This window comes from Narcine bancroftii, chromosome 5 (genome assembly GCF_036971445.1).
Source record: "Narcine bancroftii isolate sNarBan1 chromosome 5, sNarBan1.hap1, whole genome shotgun sequence".
Taxonomy (NCBI): Eukaryota; Metazoa; Chordata; class Chondrichthyes; order Torpediniformes; family Narcinidae; genus Narcine; species Narcine bancroftii.
This window is the reverse complement of record NC_091473.1, coordinates 225,140,053-225,160,766: the sequence shown is the minus strand read 5'-3', so window position 1 is coordinate 225,160,766 and position 20,714 is coordinate 225,140,053. Positions and strand designations below refer to the sequence as shown.

General features: G+C 44.7%; 1 protein-coding gene across 9 annotated transcripts in view; it reads left to right on the top strand.

Moving 5' to 3' along the window:
* Positions 1–20,714, top strand: part of LOC138764965 (F-actin-monooxygenase mical1-like) — a 155,857-nt gene that overhangs the window by 105,611 nt on the left and 29,532 nt on the right. For 8 of the 9 annotated variants that reach the window (XM_069941484.1, XM_069941477.1, XM_069941478.1 and 5 more), the window contains 6 exons: positions 1,662–1,842; positions 7,935–8,020; positions 8,775–8,826; positions 12,759–12,893; positions 16,328–16,414; positions 17,748–17,836. In XM_069941484.1, coding sequence (XP_069797585.1) covers positions 1,662–1,842; positions 7,935–8,020; positions 8,775–8,826; positions 12,759–12,893; positions 16,328–16,414; positions 17,748–17,836 — 630 coding nt within the window. The remainder of the gene's footprint in view (positions 1–1,661; positions 1,843–7,934; positions 8,021–8,774; positions 8,827–12,758; positions 12,894–16,327; positions 16,415–17,747; positions 17,837–20,714) is intronic. The other variant, XM_069941483.1, reaches the window with a different exon arrangement.

Here is a 20,714-nt window from a genome sequence, read left to right as displayed (position 1 = left end):
ACTTTTCTGCCTAACTCTGCATCCTGCTGATATTCTGTTGTAACCTTCAACACGATCCACAACTCCTCCAACCTTTGTATCATCTGAAACTCATTGAGCTGTTCCTCTGCTTCATTGTCCAGGTCATTTATAAAAATCGTAAAATGCAGGAGTCCCAGAATAGATCCCCGCAGAACTCCACATCACTCACCTGTGAGCAGTGTACCTTCTGATTAATACTACTCTTTGCTTTCTACAGGCAAGCTAATTCTGAATCCACCCAGCCAAGGTTCCATGGATCCCATGCCTCATGACTTTCTGAGTGAGCCTCCCATGGGGGACTTTATCAAATGCCTTACTAAAATTCATATGCACCATATCTACTGCCTACCTTCATCAATTTCTTTTGAAACCTCCTCAAAACACTCAAATAGGCTTGTGAGGCATTTCATTCCCCTCACAGAGCCTTGCTGACTATCCCTGAGAAGACTACTTCTCTAAATGCTCTTGAATATTCTCCAATAGTTTGCCCACCAGTATTGTAAGACTCACTGGTCTATAATTCCCAGGATTCTTCCTATTATCTTTTTTTTAAACAAGGGAACCACATTTGCCATTCTCCAATCCTTTGACTGTTTCTCTGAGGCCAAACAAAAGGCAAAGATCATTGTCAACACCCCAGCAATCTTGTCCCACCTTTCCCATAGCATCCTTGGGTACATCTTGTCCGGTCCCAGGGATTTATCAATCTTAATGTTTGTAAGAAGATCCAGCACTTTCTCTTTCTTAATCTCAACATGGCCCAGCACATGATCTATTCGAACCTCATCTTGACCAAGGTCCTTTTCTCTGGTGAATACTGAAGCATAATATTATTTTAGGACCTCCCCAACCTCGTCCACCTCCAGGCACCTGTTGCCTCCTTTATCCTTAAGTGGCCCTACCTTCACTCTTGTCATCTTTCTGTTCCTCACATATGTGTACTATGCCTTTGGGCTTTCCTTAATCCTACTTGCCAAGGCCTTCTCATGCCCCCTTCTTGGTCTCCTAAGTTCCTTCCTGACTACCCATAGAATTTTCACATCTTTCAAGTTTTTTACTTCCTAAATCTAATATATGCTTCCTTCTTCTTAATGAACTGCCTCACCTATTTTGTAAACCAAATGGTACAGTCCAAGAGCCATCAAGCATTCCTCATCTCCTAATCCTTTCATTCCAGAAATCCAAAGCTTCTCTAAAATCTCCAATGCCAGCACATCTTTTCTTAAATAAGCAGCCCAAAACTACCCCGTACTCCAAATGAGGTCTCACAATGCCTTATAAAGCCTCAACTTCACATCCCTGTATATCCAATCCCAACATTGCATTTGCCTTCTTCACCACCGACTTAACCTAGAGATTAACCTTTAGGGTATCCTCTGAAAGGACTCCAAAGTCGATTTGCGCCTCTGAATTTTGAATTTTTTCTCCATCTAAATAATAGTCTGTCCTTTTATTCCTTCTACCAAAGTGCATGACTGTACATTCTCCAACATTGGGTTCCCTTCCTGTGTTCAAAACTCCCTTTGAAAGTACCTGCTGACTTTTGGGTTGCACAGTCCATACCAACAACAAGCTGCGCATAAAAATATGTATATCTTATGCTGTTCCTGAATACTTTGTGTTGTCACTCTGTGTCCCAGGACTCCTTCAGGCAGGCAGAAGTACCCAGCAGCAGTGAGATCTGTTATCTGTGTAAGAAGCGGGTCTACGTGGTGGAACGTTTCAGTGCCGAAGGCCACTTCTTCCACCGGGGTTGCTTCACCTGCCACCAGTGTGGTACCACCCTGCGCCTTGGGAACTATGCCTTCAACAGCACAGATGGCAAGTGTTTTCTCCTTTCATTATGAAGAAGGAATTGTAGTCCTTTCCATTTCAGGTCAAGCCAAAATAAGGAATGCCAGGCTGGGAAATAGTTTCTTCCTGCAGACTGTGAGATTGAACAGTTTCTTATAACCGAGTAAATATTCCAAAATATCTGTGTGCATTTATTTTAATTTGTATCTTTATGTATAGATGTGATTATTATGTGTTGTGTATGTGGGTACACCATGGTCTGGAGAAATGCTGTTTTGCTTGGTTGTATACGTACAGTCAAATGATAAAACGAATTTGAACTGTGGTCCAGTGAAAGGGCCAACCCTGGAAAAGGTGGTTACCCTCCTCTTCCAATAGATGCTGCATGACCTGCTGGGTTTCTCCAGCTGCTTTGTGTATTGCACTTAATGCCAGCACCTGCAAACTTTCTTGTTGAACTTGAATTTCTCTCAGTGGGCTTCAACTAATCTTAAAGGGTATCCCTCCCTGTGTATTAGTGAGATTTGTCATTCTGTGGCTTTGTGGAAGATTGTGAGACATCAATACCAGGCATTTGTTTTTTGTCATATCCTATCCCCATTGAAAACTGAATTCATACTTCACTGAGAATGCTTCAGTCCAAATGGGATTTTTATTCTTGACAGTTTTGGCCAGCTAATTAAAAATGAAACTTCCTAATCTCATGTTAGTTTATCATAGATACTAGTTCTCTGTCACGTATTGCTCGGTGCACTAACTAAACTAATGTCTACCCACAGTGGAGCCGGAATGGAATTTTACAAAAACTACCAGCCTTATTCCATTGACTTTAGTTTCCCTTGCAAACTAGTGGTCAGCAAGGGAGCAAGGGAGAGTTGAGGCCCAGGCTGATCTCAACCTTAACTAAAATCCATATGGGTGGTTCTTGTAGCAGGTATCACTGAGTTGTAATCAGTAGTAGTCATCATTGTTTTATTTCTGTCTGACATATTGTTAATAATTCCAAAGAGCCATCTGCTGAGTTCAATCAACTTAGAACAGATGGGAATTAAAACTGAACTTTGGTGGTTTACAGGGCCCAGGTTTCAAGGCTCCAGGTATGAAGCTCAGGAGGAAAGATGAGTCCCAGTAGGCCTCTCAGTCCTGTCCTGCCATTCAATGTGATTATAGTTCATCTTCCCCAGGCTCCATCTCTTCTTCCATGCCAGTTCTAGATTCCCCTGATCTTTTACAAATTGAGCATTTGGGGAATGCCAGAAAAGCAGGTGTTTAAAGTGAAAGGCTGTGGTGGCACGCCATTAGGCAGGCGAACCGGCCCTGCATGTCACGCACGCGGCGGGGCAGCCGGCCAAAATGGCGCCATTGGGGGTTTCTCCCTGACCTCGGCACCAAGCTCAGAAGCCCGTGCTCTTCAGCCCACATGACGCCCCGGTGACATTCTTGTCGCCAGCAGAGAGCAGACTTTGGCCTAACAATCAACCCTCCCAAATGTCAGTTCAGAAAAGAGTCCATGCAGTTTCTGGGCCATACCATCATGGCCGAAGGAGCTACACCAGCTGCTACGAAGTTTGCTGCAATCAGAGAGTTTCCATGCCCGGATAACCTCAAGGGGCTACAAGAGTTCGCGGGTATGGTCAACTTCTATAACCGATTCATTCCAGTCACTGCGCGCATCACGCAGCCGCTCTTTGCCCTCATCGCGGCCAAAGACAAGACACTCGCCTGGACTCTAGAGGCCAACAGGGCATTCGAAGCCACGAAATTTGCCCTTGCGAAGGCTACCCTACTAGTCCATCCATGCACTGACCTTCATATGGCGCTCTCCATCGATGCCTCTGCCACCGCCATCGGTGCCATCCTGGAGCAGCAGGTTAACAGACAGTGGAAACCACTGGCATTCTTTAGCCAACTTGTTCATCCGCCAGAGCGCAAGTATAGCGCTTTTGATCGTGAGTTGCTGGGCTTGTACCTGGCAGTGCGTCATTTCCGCTATTTCTTGGAGGGGAGGCCTTTCACCATTTTTACTGACCACAAACCCCTCACTCAGGCACTCGCTATGGCTAGAGATCCCTGGTCGGCCCGCCAACAGCGTCACCTGTCCTTTGTGTCGGAGTTCACCAACAACATTCAGCACAAGGTGGGGAAAGACAACATGGTCGCCGACGCGCTCTCCTGACCGGCCATTTGCTCGCTGACACCCGGCCTAGACTATGACCACCTTGCCCAGGATCAGAAGTCCAATGAGGAGACGCAGGCCTTCAGGACTGCCATCATGGGCCTGCGGTTCCAGGACCTCCCAACTCCTCTCAGTAATGATACCGTCCTGTGCGATGTCTCCATGAGCACCCTGCGACCAGTGGTTCCCCAGCAGTGGTGCAGGCAAGTCTTCCACCATATCCACGACCTTACCCACCCTTCCATCAGGTCCATGGTTTGTATGGTGGAAGAACGCTTCGTCTGGCATGGGCTTCGAAAGCAGATTGCGGACTGGGCCAAACCCTGCACCCATTGCCAGGTTTCCAAGGTACACAGGCACACCAGAGTGCCCGTGCAGGATTTTGAACACATCCAAGAACAGTTCAGCCACATACATGTGGACATTGTCAGCCCCTTACCCATTTTCCGAGGTAACCATTACCTTTTCACGGTGGTAGACCGCACCACTCATTGGTACGAGGTGATCCAGATGCCTCCATGGACTCCTGCTCCCAAGCACATGACCGGTTGGGTTGCCTGGTTCGGCATCCCAACCTACCTCACCAGCAATGTGCAATTCACCTCCACGCTCTGGGCACAGCTCACCAACAGACTGGGAATTGAGCTGCATCACACAATGGCCTATCACCCACAGACCAATGGACTGGTCAAGCAATTGCACCGCCACCTTAAGTCAGCACCTATGGCCCGCCTCACCAGCCCCGACTGCGTGGATGAGCTGCCTTGGGTACTCCTGGGCATCTGCTCGTCACCCAAAGAAGACCTGCAGGCATCATCGACCGAGCTGGTCTACAGTGCACCACTCGCCCTGCCCGGTGAGTTTATCAATGCACCTCACAACCCACAATAGTCAATGCACGGTTTACTTCCCTGCCTCCGGGCCAGTTGGACTCCTTCACACCCCCACCACTGCCCAGACACAGCACACGGGAATTTTACGTCCCCAGCGAGCTGTATTCCGCAGAGTATGTTTTTATCAGATGAGGCCCTTCCTCAGCACCCCTTCAAAGACCGTACAAAGGGCCGTGCAGAGTCATCCAACATTCAGGATCCACCTTCACACTGGGCATTGGTGGTAAGAGGGAACTGTTTACTGTGGACCAATTAAAGCCAGCACACCTCGACCCCAATGAGCCAGTGGTCACGCCTCAACCCAAGAAGTGAGGCCGCCTGGCAAAAAAGAACATTGGCGCCGGTTCTGGGGAGGGGGGGTGGGGCTGTATGGCCACCTGCCATTAGGCAGGCGAACCGGCCCCACATGTCAATGCACACGGCGGGGTAGCCGGCCAATATGGTACCATTGGGAGATTCTCCCCGACCTCGGCACCAAGCTCTGCGGCCCACGTGACACCCCGACAACGTCAAGGCCCCCGGCGCAGTTCTCAGCCAGGTCCGTGCTGGGAGCATAAGACCAACCAGGCAATTATAAACAAGTTTTTGCTCACTGAACTCAACCCGTAGCCACCACTGTGAGGTCACTTTATCACCTCTACCGGCACCACCTACGGCTCCTAGAACGCTTCCACCAGCGTTGTCTCCGCTCCATCCTCAACATCCATTGGAGCGCTCACACCCCTAACGTCGAGGTACTCGAGATGGCAGAGGTCGACAGCATCGAGTCCACGCTGCTGAAGATCCAGCTGCGCTGGATGGGTCACGTCTCCAGAATGGAGGACCATCGCCTTCCCAAGATCGTATTATATGGCGAGCTCTCCACTGGCCACCGTGACAGAGGTGCACCAAAGAAAAGGTACAAGGACTGCCTAAAGAAATCTCTTGGTGCCTGCCACATTGACCACCGCTAGTGGGCTGATAACGCCTCAAACCGTGCATCTTGGCGCCTCACAGTTTGGCGGGCAGCAGCCTCCTTTGAAGAAGACCGCAGAGCCCACCTCACTGACAAAAGGCAAAGGAGGAAAAACCCAACACCCAACCCCAACCAACCAATTTTCCCTTGCAACCGCTGCAATCGTGTCTGCCTGTCCCGCATCGGACTGGTCAGCCACAAACGAGCCTGCAGCTGACGTGGACTTTTTACCCCCTCCATAAATCTTCGTCCGCGAAGCCAAGCCAAAGAGAAAGAAAGAAACAGTTCTGAGCATGTTTCTAAGTAAATTGACATTAAGTGGTTGATATAATGTCATTTTCATGTGAGAGTTTCTTGTTCCTGAACACTTGTTTTCCAGTTCTTATCTCATGCAAAAGATGTTAACGGTGCCTATAATTGTCAGCTGTATGGTTTGAGTACTGACAGGTGCTGTTCATTCAGAGGAGAAACAGTGCCACTGAACATGAAGGCTCCAAATAAATATATTACTTAAGTTATTCAATACTGCACACATAGTTGCCGTGTGAGCACCGTTGAACACAATCACACATCATCTGCATGTGACTCAGACACAATACTGAATCCTCCCTGGATCTTCAAACACTTTGCTTCAACTAAACATGCCTTTTAATTCTCCTTTGTCAAGCCTCCCATTCCTCTTCAAGGATGTCATGGAAAAGGCATCTCTCAGGTACCACAGGAGGCCAGATCATTCTCATTCTGCAGATCCCAGTGTCGAGTGCTATACACAGACTTGCTGGAGAAACTCGGCAGGTCTTGCAGCATCCATAGGAAGTAAAGGCCCGAAGTGTTGGTTACCTTTTATTTCCTATGGATGCTACATGACCTGCTGTGTTTTTCTAGCACATTTGTGTATTGCATCTTCATTCTCAATTTCCTAACCTCTGGACCATTGCAGCATGCATCTGGGGATATGTACAGTAAAACCCCTGGTATCCAGAAGTCAAGCAATCGGCAGCCTCAAGCAACCCGGAAAAAAAAATCAAGGAAAATAAATTTTTTAAACAGTAATGAAAATAAAATAATAGATTAAAAAAATACGCATTTAAAATTGTAAATGTTCTCTGAAGTAACATTAACCTTTGGTGAAGATGGGGGCAAATATTCAGCCAGTGCCTTGGTCGGGCCTTGTTCTTAGCAGCTATTTGAATAAAGTTGTGTGAAACCGTAATGGTATTGCCCAGGGTGAAGAGCTGGCAGATGCTGCTCACCGTTGGGGTGACTCTCTTAAGTTGTCTTCTTATCCCTGCTGAGTCAGGGTCACCCCAGTTAGAGGCTTTAACTGGTAACTTTGTGGGGTGGGGGGGGGGGGAATTAATTATCTATAAAGTTATTGTTAGGCTTTTGGGTCACTCCATGAAGGGGAGGTACCTAAAGATGCAGCGACGGTTAAATGTTTTCAAAGAATGTGACTGAAAATAAAATTAAATGCTTTGTTTATGTATTCATGTAATACATAGTTTGTTCAGTGAAGTACGGTATAGTATTTTTGCCAGGTGTATTAGTTGGGGATTGTAAGAGTAAGTCTAAGCAACTGGAAAATACACCTGTCCCACATCTACCATAGGTGGCAGGGGTTTTGGTGTATTACCACCTCACAGTTTGCATCAGGGAAATGATTGTCAATCTCCACTCCAGCAGGATGGACTTTTCCCCAGCAGGATGGACTTTTTCTGCAGGAAACAGAAGTAGCAATTTGGGCACAGGTGTTAGCTCACGTTACCAGCATTCAAGATATGCTCACGTTCTTAGTTATTTCCCTAACAACGTGCAAGAGAAATGGCGGCATGGTTAATAGAGTGGTTAGCACAAAGGTATTACAGCGTGAGTGACTCAGATTCAAATCTGCAACTGTCTGTATGGAAGGAATTGGAACTTCTCCCATTGGAAGTGGGTTTCCTGCGGGCGCTCTGGTTTCCTCCCACATTTCAAAGACGTACAAGGATAGTTGGTTAATTGGTCACATGGGTGTATTTTGGCGGTGTGGGCCAGAATGGTCTGATTGAATTAAATTTGTTAAGAAAAAAGAAATTCACTTCCTCTTTTCTCTTAGGCAAGTTCTATTGCATTGTTCACTCCACTGATGACTTGGGCGACCAAGAGAAAAAAGAGGAAGAATTGAGTTCATCTGCAAATGAGGTAATGGAATAATATTTAGATATTTGTTTTGGAGCGATGCTTGTTCTGCTCTTGTTTGCAATTTGCACTCATCCCTGATTGACGTATCACCAATGGACACATTTTGCAATATTTTAATTGCGTGCAGTAATGCGCGTTGCTCAAACACATAACACTGTGAATGAACACTATTATTTAAATTGTTGAGTTAACCTCTTTTGCTAACTTTCATACCATTATGGGTTTGACGGTGCTTGTACCCCTTTTGTAACATGAACCTTTTAAACATTTGGACTGTTATCTGGCCCTTCGTCAACATTTGTATGAAGAAAATTGACTATACAGCGATGCACAGTTGTGCTGTACCTGATGCAGAAACTTGATGGTAAGAATCGATGCATGACCATCCTGAATCAATGGAGATTGGCATCAGATCAAATAGACCAGAAAGCAGAATACTTGGTGTAGGAGAAAAAGGATATGATTCATGAATCACTGGCATTACCACTGGAAAAAGAGAGTCCTATTTCTTTGGGATGGCCTTCACATTAAATGGCCTGGGGCCAGTATCCTAGCAGATTGAAAGCATAGAGCTGTAGAAAGGCTTTAAACTAAATGGACATTGGAAAGGGGGAGGGCTCAGGCAATGAGGAACATAGAAATGTGGAGAATTATAGTAATAGAGATGTGAGTTTCTGTGGAAAAATTAGGACTGGCTAAATAGTTTCTCTTTTCCCTCAACCTTTTTTTCATCTTTCCTGATATATTTTGACAGGATACTCTGGATGGAAAAATGGAATGGTGCAGTGGTTTGGAGAAGACTGGAGGTAAGCGACGATTAAGTGTTTACTTTGGTAACTGATCATTTATTTAAGACATTACATGAATAACTGCAAGACCTCTCTGCAAGCATCTGTCGGATGACATACCTGTTCCATAGAGTTGCCTAATTGTACAAAGAATGACCGCTTAATGGTCAGCACCAAGAGAGTGGGGCATTCACGGGCATGCCTCCTCCTTGAGAGGTGCTGTCCCCATACACTAGCGGCCATCACTTGCCGTCAGCCCCGCCCACGTCACTAGCATGCATAAAGCATCACTAGTGTCCAGCATCTCCATGCAATCAAAGCAGCACTTTCAGCTGCTACGTCAGAGGGACAGAGGAGTTTTACGTCTGCTTGGCAAGTAGGCCACCACCCCCCCCCCCCCAGCTGAGTGAGTTTACAAGTGTCAGACTGTGCCCCAATGCCCTCCTCTAACATTCATTTTGGTGCTGACCATGGACATGGAGGACATGGGAGAGGTGTAGAACATGAGAGAGAGAGGGAGAGAGAGAGAGAGAGAGATAGAGTGATCCACCAGAAAGAAAAGATTCTACAAATACTACTTGGATCAGAGAAAGGTTACAGAACAGTAGGAGGTCATTCAGCCCATTAAACACTATGCAAGAGAATTCTACCAAATCCCACTGACCACTTCACTTTTTTCCTTCCATTTTTTAATGTCATAATTGAATTAGCTTCTACAATTTCTCAGATATGAACTTCCGACTTGCGTCTCTATTCCAAGAAAAATAAGTCCAATTTATCCTTGTAATTATCTATGGTAACTCCTTTCTCCAAGGTCTTTGTGCCTTTACAAAAATATGATCCCCGGACCAGGAAACAATCCTCTTTATGAGGTTCAACTAGCCACCTTGACGTTCAACTAGCCACCTCGAGGCTCAGTGCCTAGATTTTAATCTGATAACTTTTTGAAGTATTAAAATGTGTAATATCCATGCACATTTTTGTTGACTCAATTTCAATGAAGAAACTTTGCCTGTGCCATAGAATATAAGAGCAATTGTTTCAGATTATAGCTTTATGATATAAATGATCTAGAAGAGGGGACAGATTTTATCGTTACTAAATTTCCTGATGTCACTAAATTGAGTGGGAAAAATGAATAATGCAGAAAATACAGAAAAATATAGTTAGATTAAGTGCGTGGGAAAGGGTCTGGCAGATAGAGTACAATGTTGATGAATGTGAGGAAGTAAGGAAAAATGGAAGATCAATATTATTTAAATGGCAAGCAATTGCAGCATGCTGCTGTCCAGAGGACTTGGGAGCTCTATGCGTGAATGATAAAAGGTTCGTTTGCAGATGCAACAGGCTATCAAGAAGGCAAATGGAATGTTGGTCTTCGTTGCTGGAGAGATTGAGGTAAGGAGCAGGGAGGTTATGCTGCAACTGTACATGGTACTGGTGAGGCTATAACTGGAGTATTGCATGCAGTTCTGTTCTATATGCTTGAGGAAGCAGGTACTGGCTTTGGAGGCGGTGCAGAGAAGGTTCACCAGGTTGATTCCAATGATGAGGAGTTGGCCTATAATGAGAGATTGAGTAATCTGGGACTGTTCTCACTGGAATTTGGAAATGAGACCAGATCTTAAGGAAACCTATAAAATTATGAAAGGCATAGGTAAGATAGAGGTAGGTAAAACGCAGGATTCTGTTGACACCGTGGTTAAGTGAAAAAACATACAAATGCTGGAGAAACTCGGCAGGTCAAACAGGGCCTTTATATAGCATAGGTAAAGATACATCACCAACATTTCAGGCTTGAGCCCTTCATCAAGGTGTGGGGGAACACGAGAGATGTCCGAACAAAAGTTGGGGGGGGGGGTGGTGAGGATGGGAGAGAATAGGTGGAGGACTGCAGGAAGTGGGGGATGAGACTAGGCTAGGTGGAGAGAGAAAGGAAGTAGGAACTGGAATAACTAGTTAAGTGAAGGGGGATGGGGGGAAAAAGACAAGCTGAGTAGTGGAATGCAGCAAACTCAATGTTCATGCCCGGGGTTGGAGAGTGCCCAGATGAAAAATGAGGTGTTGTTCCTCCAATCTGCAGGTGGTCAGGGTGGGGTGGTGTGAAAGGCCATGGTCAGACATGTGAACTTGAGAGCGTGACTCAGAATTGAAATGGTTGGCTACGGGGAGGTCACTTTTGTTGCGGATGGAGAGGAAGTGCTGGGCAAAGTGATCTCCTGATCTTCGAGTGGTTTCTCCGACATAGATAAGAAAGAGGTAGGTAAGTGGTTTTCATTGGTAGTGGAGACTAGAACTAGGGGGCATAGCCTCAAGATTTAGGATAGTTGTTTTAGGATGGAGATAAAGAGGAACTGCTTTTCCTAGAGGATGGTGAAAGTATGGAATTCGCTGCCCATGACAAGCTTGGATAGATTTTGACATAGCAGAGGAATTAGGGGATATGGGTAAAAGTTAGTTGGAGTCGAGCCTATCATCAAATCAGCCATGATCTCATTGAATGGCAGATCAGGCTTGACAGGCTGGATGGCCCACTCCAGCTCCTATTTCTTATGTTCTTATAAACCATTGCTTAGACCATGCATGGAGTATTACGTACAGTTCTGGTAACCACACGATAAGGAGGATGTGACTATGCTTGAGAGGATGAGGATGAGATTCACCAAAATGGTGCCTGGAAGAGGGTCTTTCAGTTTTCAGGAAAGCCTTGATAAGTGGGTGTGTTTTCTTGGCCAGAAGAGGCTGAGGAGTGAGCTGATATGAGGGCAGAGAGTAAAAAAATCTTTTCCCTACAGTTATGGTGGGCAAGACAAGAGGGTGTTGATTTCAGGTGAGAGGCAGGAGGTTTAGAGGGGAATTTGTTCAGACAGAGTGGGGTTAAGCTTTGGAATGTAATAATCCCTGGAGATAGATCATTTAAAATACAATTGAGCATGTACTTACGGAGGCACAAGAGACTGCAGATGCTGGAAGCTGGAAAGAGAAATAGACCGCTGGAGGTACTCAGCGACTCCCCTTGGAGGGGAATAGATAGTCATTGTTTTGGGGTTGACCGAGAAAGGAAAAGGAAGATGGTCTGTCCAAAAGGGGAGGGGGAGGGAGTCAGTGGGTGGTAGGTGAACTTAAGATGGGTGGAACCAGGTGAGATGAAGTTGGCACATAACAATAGGTCAAAGCAGACAAAAAAGGGAAAGGGTCGATGGCAGATAGAGTGGTGGTGGGGGGGGGGGGGAAGTGAGAAGGATAGTGGAGGAGGGTGAAGGTGAAGATCATGTGGACGTGGAGAGGATGTTTCCAATGGTGGGGAGAATCTGGGACCAGAGGGCACAGCCTCAGAACACAAGCACGTTCCTTTAGAAGAAATGAGAAAAAATTACTTTGCCACAAAGATGGTGAATCTATGGAATTCATTGCCATGGATGGCGATTCAGGCTGAGTTATTGGGTTGTTAACTAGGAAGGTAATCAAGGGTTATGGGAAGAATGCGAGAGAGTGGAGTTGAAAAGGATAGCAAATCAGCCATGATGGAATAGCTAGGCAGACTTAATTGGTTGAGTGGCCTAATTCTGCTCCGATATCTTGTGGTCTTATCTGCTGAAGGAAGGAGTTTGGTGGAACAGTGCAAGGGAGGGATAGTGGCCAGGTGGGAATAATGAGGGAGGAGATAAGGTGGGAGGAATGTGCGTGTGGTGGGTAGGTGGGGAAGGGGAATAGAACTGGGTAACAGGAGGATGGGGAGGAGGTGTGGTGTAGCAGAGGCTGGGGAGAAGGTGTGGTGTAGCATAGGCAAGGCATAAATTGCATAGAAGGCTACGGATCTAGTGCAGGTAAAATGGGATGAGTGCAGATCAGTACAGTGGGCAGCATGGACATGCAGGGCTGAAGAGCCTACTTCTTTGGTGAACAACTCAATGACTCTGTTGCACTGGATTGTCTCCTTGTGATTACAGATTACAAGCCAGATGCTGAACCAACAATGAGCAAAACTGAAGAGATCGCCTTTGATAAAGACCAGATGGGCGATGAACAGCAACTAGAGGAAGACTTAGATCAATGTGATAGGGCTTCAGAATTGGCAGGAAAATGTAAGTCCAGCAATGCTCTAAATATTAACAACACACTGAAGCAATGAAGGTTCATAAAATTTACAAAAGTAAAATCTTGGTATTTGTGTAATAAACCTAGAAAATGGTGAAATTACGCATCAGTAGAAGGTGAAGCAGGGTTCTGGTTTCAGGCTAAAGACCCTTCGTCGACTCTGCTGGCCATTTGTGATGAAGGATCTTTGACTTGAAATGTTAGCTGTGATCAAGTTTATTATCATCAGACTACACATACACAACCAGAAAAAACAGTTTCCTCCACATACAAACACAGCACATAATAACGAATATATATAAATATCTAAACAGGTTGTACCTCTTTAATCCGGCGACTTTGGGACCTGGCCATTGCTGACCACAGAAAATGCTGGGAAACAGAAATTGACCCCTAAGGGAACCCCCTATTTAAACATATCAAAGGTAGAACAAAGCTTAAAATAGGAAGTAAGAGTGTGGGGCTGTAGTGCCAGCGATCGGTTCTAGGGTTCAAGTCCTGCACTGTCTGTAAGGAGTTTGTACTAACGGCTGCAGATTCAAACGTGCTGGACCAAGAGAGTTGCCGGACCACCATAGAGTGCAGGTGAGTGTGTGTGAGTGTTAAAGATTGTTGACCTTTTGTTACCTCAGCTATTCTCACCCTTTTTCTCAGCTATGGCCCTCCTAGGACTCTGCCCAAAGTTTATGGGCCCCCTTCTCTGTGAAGCAGTCAGGTTTTGGTTTCTTCTGTACTTCTCTCCTACAAACTACACAAAACATTACAAGTTCTTTTGTTACGTGAGCTAAAAAGAAAACAAGGCTTTTACTTGAATATGCTGTGGCCACAGGGGGCCCTAGGACCCACCAGAGAATGGCTGGGTTAGATCAGTCAATCTGAGTTTATTGTCATGTGCATAAGTATAATGAATGAGTGTAAGTCACTGGGGTTAGATGGGAGTGTTTGGCGTGGACTAGAAGGGCCAAGTTGGTTACGGATGCACCATAATGATACATAAGACACACTAACTCCAAAATAAAATTAAATTGCCACAATAAGCCAAGACCGAAAGAGATAATAGGGCAGCATGGTTGGCGTAAAGCGTGCCTTTTAAGTGCCAGCAATCGGGACTGGACCTGGGTTTGAACCCCACGCTGTCTGTAAGGACTTTGTACATTCTCCCTGTTTCTGCGTGGGTTTTCTCCGGGAACTCTGGTTTCCTCCCACCCTTCAAAAACATACCGGGGTGTGGCTTAATGGGGTGTAAATTGGGCGGCACAGATTCGTAGCCCCAAATTGGCATGTTACCATGTGTTGTTCGGGTTTGTGTGGGTCCCACAGGTTAAGAACTAGACCAAAGTCGAAGTACAAAGCACATGTTTATTTCGGGGATGTAGTAAATGGGACAACAGGCGATCCTCTACACACATACACACAATATGCAAGGGGTAAATACACACTTTGGATAACGAGGGAGGAATCGACAGAAGGCTGGGGAAATTACATGGTCATACATATTCAACAGTTAGGATCAAGGTGAAACTATGTGCCCACACAGCTTTTGCTACCTAACCTCAAGACTCACACCAACCCAGTGTGAAAGGTGGTACTTATGTGCCACGAGGAGTCCAGAAGAGGCAGAACAAAAAGGCACATGGTCCTTTATAGCTCTGCAGGCAGTATGGGGTGGTGGGTGGGGGAATCGCTCAGGGCAGGCTGGGCCTCGTTGGCTGCTGTGGCCAATGGCTCGAAGCCAAGTGCAGGGGCTCAGCAGGGGTCAGCCGAGGTGATTCACCTGGGCAAATTGGGTGAAGGGCTGACTCTGAGCAGGCTGCTTGGACTGCACCACCTGATGATTTAGGTGGGCCAAACGCAAGGGACACCTTGACAGCTTAGGGTGAGTCTTTGACTTTGATTTGCAGGAAGCATGTCCTCCGAACAGGAGCACAGCAGCGCCACCAGGTGGTGGATGCTGCTTGTCCATTACAATCCACCCGTTCGGAAGACACACTGCACGCCAATAATATATGATAGATGATAACTGAGCCTAATGGGGTAATGACGAAGTGCATATAATTTGACAAGCACAACAAAGGATAATTATGACTTTTATGATAAGAATAAATACAATCCCCTAGTGTATGATAGTTGCTCAAGTATCCCCATTGGAGCCAAATGGCCACCAGTGTCCCCATGAGGTCGTGTACTGGACTTTGGATGCAGATCCAGCAGTCCGATCTGTTCATGGTGGTGGCGAAGTCGTAGGCAATGTGAAGAAACGTGTTCGTCGGCGTGACATTGCCAATGGTCGCCGCTAGCAGCAGGGGTCGGTGCAGGATTTGCATGTTCCTGTGGGGTGAAAGAAACAAGAGAAGTGGGGGAGGGGGGAATCTCATTGTCTCCATGTAAGTTGGTGGGTTTGGAGACAGGAGGGGTTGGTCTGACCCAGCGGGACATTAGGACATCACCACCGATTCATGGGCAGTGGCCAAAGAATTGGCGGTGTGGATGGCCCGATGGCATGAGATGGGGTGGGAAATTCCATCACACCATGCTGTATGTCTAAATTTAAATTTAAAAATATCAAAATTAGATTCACATTTGCAGATTATGCAAGTAAAAAAATGATGTTTCATTAGGTGCAGTCCTGGAGGAGTTAATGGTTGGGGCTCGGGTTGTACAGGAAGATTCAACAGCCTGATAGTTGTTGGATTCAAAACTGTGTTGAATCTGGAAGAGCTGGAATTCTGTGCCTTCTGCATAAAGGGAGCAGCAAGAAGAGACTGTAACAGTTAGCAGGTTGATCACAATAAAATTTTCAAGGCAATTTTGGATCATTTTATTTAAGAATTTTAAAAAAACATTCAAGTCTACTTAAGCAATAAAACTAAGTACAAATGTGGTAAAGCAATGCCCATTTCTTCATTATATTTCAATGGTACTCATAGCTCTTTCATGCACAATGAACGATGATCCAACCATAGCAGTGTATAAGTGAACCGTGGACATGAATCATTGCCCAATCGAGGTTGCCTTCAAAAACTGGCTGCGAGTTACCTGAAAGTTAACAACTAGTCCATGTAGTGAAGGCACTTTTAGTGCTTTACTTGCAAAGGAATTGAAGGATTTTGAACTTATCCACAATGGAGAAAAAGCATATGCAAAAAAAATGCAATATTTTGCAAATATGCAAAAATGAAAATATGCAAAAAATATGCAAACAAAACTGATGCAGTGAGTTAAAGGATCCTACTCTATTGGGAGTGACATCTCCTAATCTAGAATGGAGGTCATTCTTTTCCTAATCAACTGTGAGAGCCTCTGTAGTTTAACAGGAAAATACTTTCCATTTATGGAAATATGTAACATTAAGATGATGTCATTTTAGTGCACTATGTACTTGTGCCTTCAGCGATAATCTTTTGTGTCCTTATTGCCACAGATGAAGAAGGAGTCATTGAAGATGGGCTTCAAGATTTGGGAAAAATTGAAAATCAAGGGGATGAAGGAGACAAGATTGCAGAGAATGGTTAGTTGAACAACGTGAGAAGTAAACGTCTGATTTATTTTGCACTAGATTGAGGGATCTGAATGGCTACCTTCGACTCCAGGGTATTTCGACTGAGAGTTTAGGTGTGATGACCTTCATTAACCAAATATTGAGTTGCTGTGCAAGTAGGATCCACAATGCTCTCCTTCATTGTATTGATTATATATGAAGCCAAGGTGAGGACTCAATGGAGTTGCATTTTGTTTTCATAACGCATGTCTTGTTCTCATTTAAAGAGATATGCTCTTGTTCAAGAAATTTTCAATTCCTTTTTCTCAGATCCCACAGCACGCAAAATAATCTCTCACCACTCAAGTGGGCAGAGGCCTGTTTTTTTGTCAATTGCTGTCGTGAAATATGTCCTGACGCAGTGCAGCAGGATTTTGCTGGTCTCCACACATTTCTGGGCTTATACTAACCATTCGAGACACTCATATTCACAAAACAATATTTATTTGTCCATATGCATATGTGTTGTTTGCCTGTATGTGTGTTGTTTGCCTGTATGTGTGTTATGACGAGTTGTTTGTCTGCGTGTTTTGCACCAAGGTCCAGAGATCGCTGTCTCATCAGGTTGTACTTGTGCAATCAGATGACAATAAACTTGATTTCTCCCTGTGCTGCAAACAAAAGACTTGGTGTGTGCAGAATTGTTGTTAAAGACACATGGCATGGAGCATGGCGACTTTTTGTGAACTACATCCAACAGGTTCTCTTCTTGCATTCACAAGCATCATTAATTTCTGTTTTATTACGCACTACCTGCTGTATTTTAGCATAGGGTGACTTATCTGGATAGCATACAAAACAAAAGTTTTTCACTGTACAGGGAGATATAAATGTCATGCCTGACTTGTAGACAACTCGTAGTTGTGAACAAATTGTGCCCCCGGTTCATGCATGTGCATAATGTTACTTCACGAATGCCCTTTCTGGTATGCAAGACATTGATTGAAAAAGAGTTAACTTTTAATCATGATCTTTTTTTTCACTCTAAACTGTTTTTTAAGAACTTAACTTTTTTCTTACGGTACTAAGACAAACATTTGACTAATAGATGTTAAATAAGAACCGTATGTACCTTTTCTGACTTACCTACAAATTTGACTTAGACCGATGTAGGAACGGACCTTGTTTGTAACTCGGGGACTCCCTGTATTGCAGAATATTTGTCGTTAATCTCTTCCATTAACCCAGTAGTTCCGTCACTCTACAGCTCCATTGCTGTGGATTTCAATTTTCCTAAGATAATTGTTCAAAAAAAATATAAAATAACTTTCCCCTAATAAGTGTCATCTACCTTTGTGATAAGGTCCTTTTGAATGCACAGAACATGACAGAGTGCCTGTCATGAACCACCTTGCATCAGCTGGCAAGAACCCAACACAATATATGGATCAGGTACTACCTTTCTGTTTAACTCTTGCTCTTTTCTCACTGCACTTTGCCATTAAGCACACTAATAAATGTTGATAATAGTAAATGTGGCCCAGTAAAGTATTTTGCAAGGCAATGACATTTATAAATGTAGATGTGATTGATGAAATGATGGAGTTTACTTGGAAGCAAATGACTGTGAATGCATTACTAACACATTTGTCTTCAGGTCTCCCTGGTTAATGTGAGGGCAATATTTCTGAACAACTCATTGGTCTTTGAAAATCCAAAAGAAGTAAACTGTGGGGGGGGGGGGGGGGGGGGGAAGGTGGGGGGGATAATAGTTGCCTTGAACAGAAGTCAGAGGCCAGTCTCCTCCCAGAAAGATGTACTAAATCAGGGGCCAACCATGCAGGCTGAAAATTACATTTATCCAATGGTAGGTTGTCAAGATGGTTCTTCTCCTTCCCCCACCACAATATAAACAACATGTTTATTTCTGACCTCCCATTAAATGATCCAAAAGATTGTCATTGTTTTTCAGTGACTCCTTCAAATATGTTCCATACTGTTCATTGTAGCCAACAAAACCCTCTGCTGGAATAAATATTGTTAAGTGAATGCCCACTAATCAGGGAAGACCTATACTTACTGACTTTGGCTTTTAGCTATTTGTACTAACATCCGTTTCAAAGTTGCTCTAATAAGCTCGCTCTGCACACCATTTGTTTTGTATGAAAACCGCAATTGCTTGTTATCTGGTATGTTCAAGTTTATTGCCATGTTATTACCAAGTACAGGTTGAAGGGTTCTTTCGTGAGCAGATGGCAAGTCAATTTTAACATGTATACTGCCACACAACATAGAAATTCAAGAGCTCAATTACAGAGGAAGATGTTACACCAGGAAGATAGATTAGTATATAGTAAAGGCAGCACTGTTGTGGGGTTCATTCAGGGGCCCGATGGCTGCAGGGAAGAAACTGTCTTGAGGTTTGTCGGTTGCTCATTCTTGAACCTTTGCCCTGGCAGAGGAAAAGGAAGAGATGGTGTCCGGGGAGGGATGGGTCTTTCTGTATGTTGTCTGACTTTCCTAGGCAGCGATGTGTGCTTTTGGAAAGGAGGGAGGTTTGCACAATGTTTTGAACTCCAGCAGCCACCCTCTGCAGCTTCTTTTGATCATGGGCACAACAACATGGGCAGAACTGAAGGCAAGAAGCAATCATGTGAAAAATAAGTGTGCTTTAAGTTGCAAACATTGAAAAAAATGGAGAGAACAGATCCTGTGATGTGGTGAATGAAGGTCAAAGAAACAATATGCAAAGTAATGGAGGAAGTCAGCTAGTCAGGCTATGAAATACAGTCGACGTTTCGTGCCGGAACCCTTCATCAGGGATCTCAAAGTAATGATTGCTTTCAGAAGCAGCAGGAGACACAGTGAAGCAGAAAAGTGGACAGAGAGGGGACAGGCAGAGAGTGACCTGAAATTGTTATAATTCATTCTCAAGTCCAGAGGGGTGCAGTGCCCCATGATGGAAGATGAGGTTATGCTGGTAATGTTTAGGCCAGGTAAGTGACTGAAGGGGAGAGGTCCATTGTGGAAGTGGGATGGATAATTAAAGGGGAGAGACAGGAAATTACAGATGCTGAAATCTTGAGCAACACACATTCTACTGGGAGGAACTCAGAGGGTCGAGCAACATTGGTGGGAGAAAAAGAATGGTCGAAACTGTCTTGATGAAACATTGACCATTCTTTTTCTCCCACCAATGGTGCTTGACCCACTGATTTACCCCAGCAGATAGTTGGTGTAAGATTAAAATGATAGGTAATGGGGTCACCCTAGGCATAGAATGTTCAGGCTTCAACTCTTTTCTTCACTGTATTTATTAATGTTGCTTTCTGTACAGGCGCAGGGTTTAAGAATTGGCCTTTCCTGCCAGTTTGCTTTCACTTTTACATCATCCAGAACTAACTTTTCCCTGACTTTCCTTGATACCTCTATCACCACCATGGGATTTGTTCAAAGCCAACCTCCATTATAAGATGACCAACTCCAACTCCCAATTACTCTAACACTGCATTATCATTTTCCACATCAGTGTTATGAAGATGGTTCCTTTTCCCTTGACCATAGTTTCCTATCTACCATGGTCGTTGGAACTACATCAGTTCCTTGTTCTGGACCTCTGCTCTCACTCAGAACAAAGGTAGGATTCAGAAAATTTAAAAAAAATACTGGAGGTGGTGGAAATGCCCTGTCGATCAGTCCACATCTATGGGAAGTGAAACAAAATTAACATTTTGGCGCGAAGAACTGAAAGGTTATCTCTGTTTCTTTTCCAGAGGATAGGCTTCCTCTTGTCTTCATCTTTCACCCCACGCATCCACACTCAGTTCATCGTCATACATATTCCTGCCACTGTTGACTGGGTTCTAAACACCACGCTTCCCCCTCTCTTCCCTGCTACATTCTTCCAACTTCAGCAAATGATTCTTTACTTACAACACCTCCCCATGTCACCATGGGAAATGCAATACCTGGCCTTTAACCTCTTCCCTGCCCACAATCCAGGGGCCCAGTCAGTCCTTCCAGAAGCAGTACTGATTCACTTCCCTCTGTTTGAATCAGTGAATTGGTGCTTGTAGCGCATCTGTTTGATATTGCAGAAACCAACCGTAGATTGGGTGACAACTTTGCAAACTAGCTCTCTCAATCTGCAGGTGTGATCCTTTTCTTCCTGTCCTTTAATTCTCTGTCCCACTCTCTCTCCTCACAGGTCTGGCTAACTTACAGTTTCAATGTGTTTCTCCTTTTTCCTTTTGTGTCTCCAACAGCCAGTTATTAAAATAATTGCTCCAATGACAATTTGTCCTGCATTTTGTCATGGCATCTTCTCTGT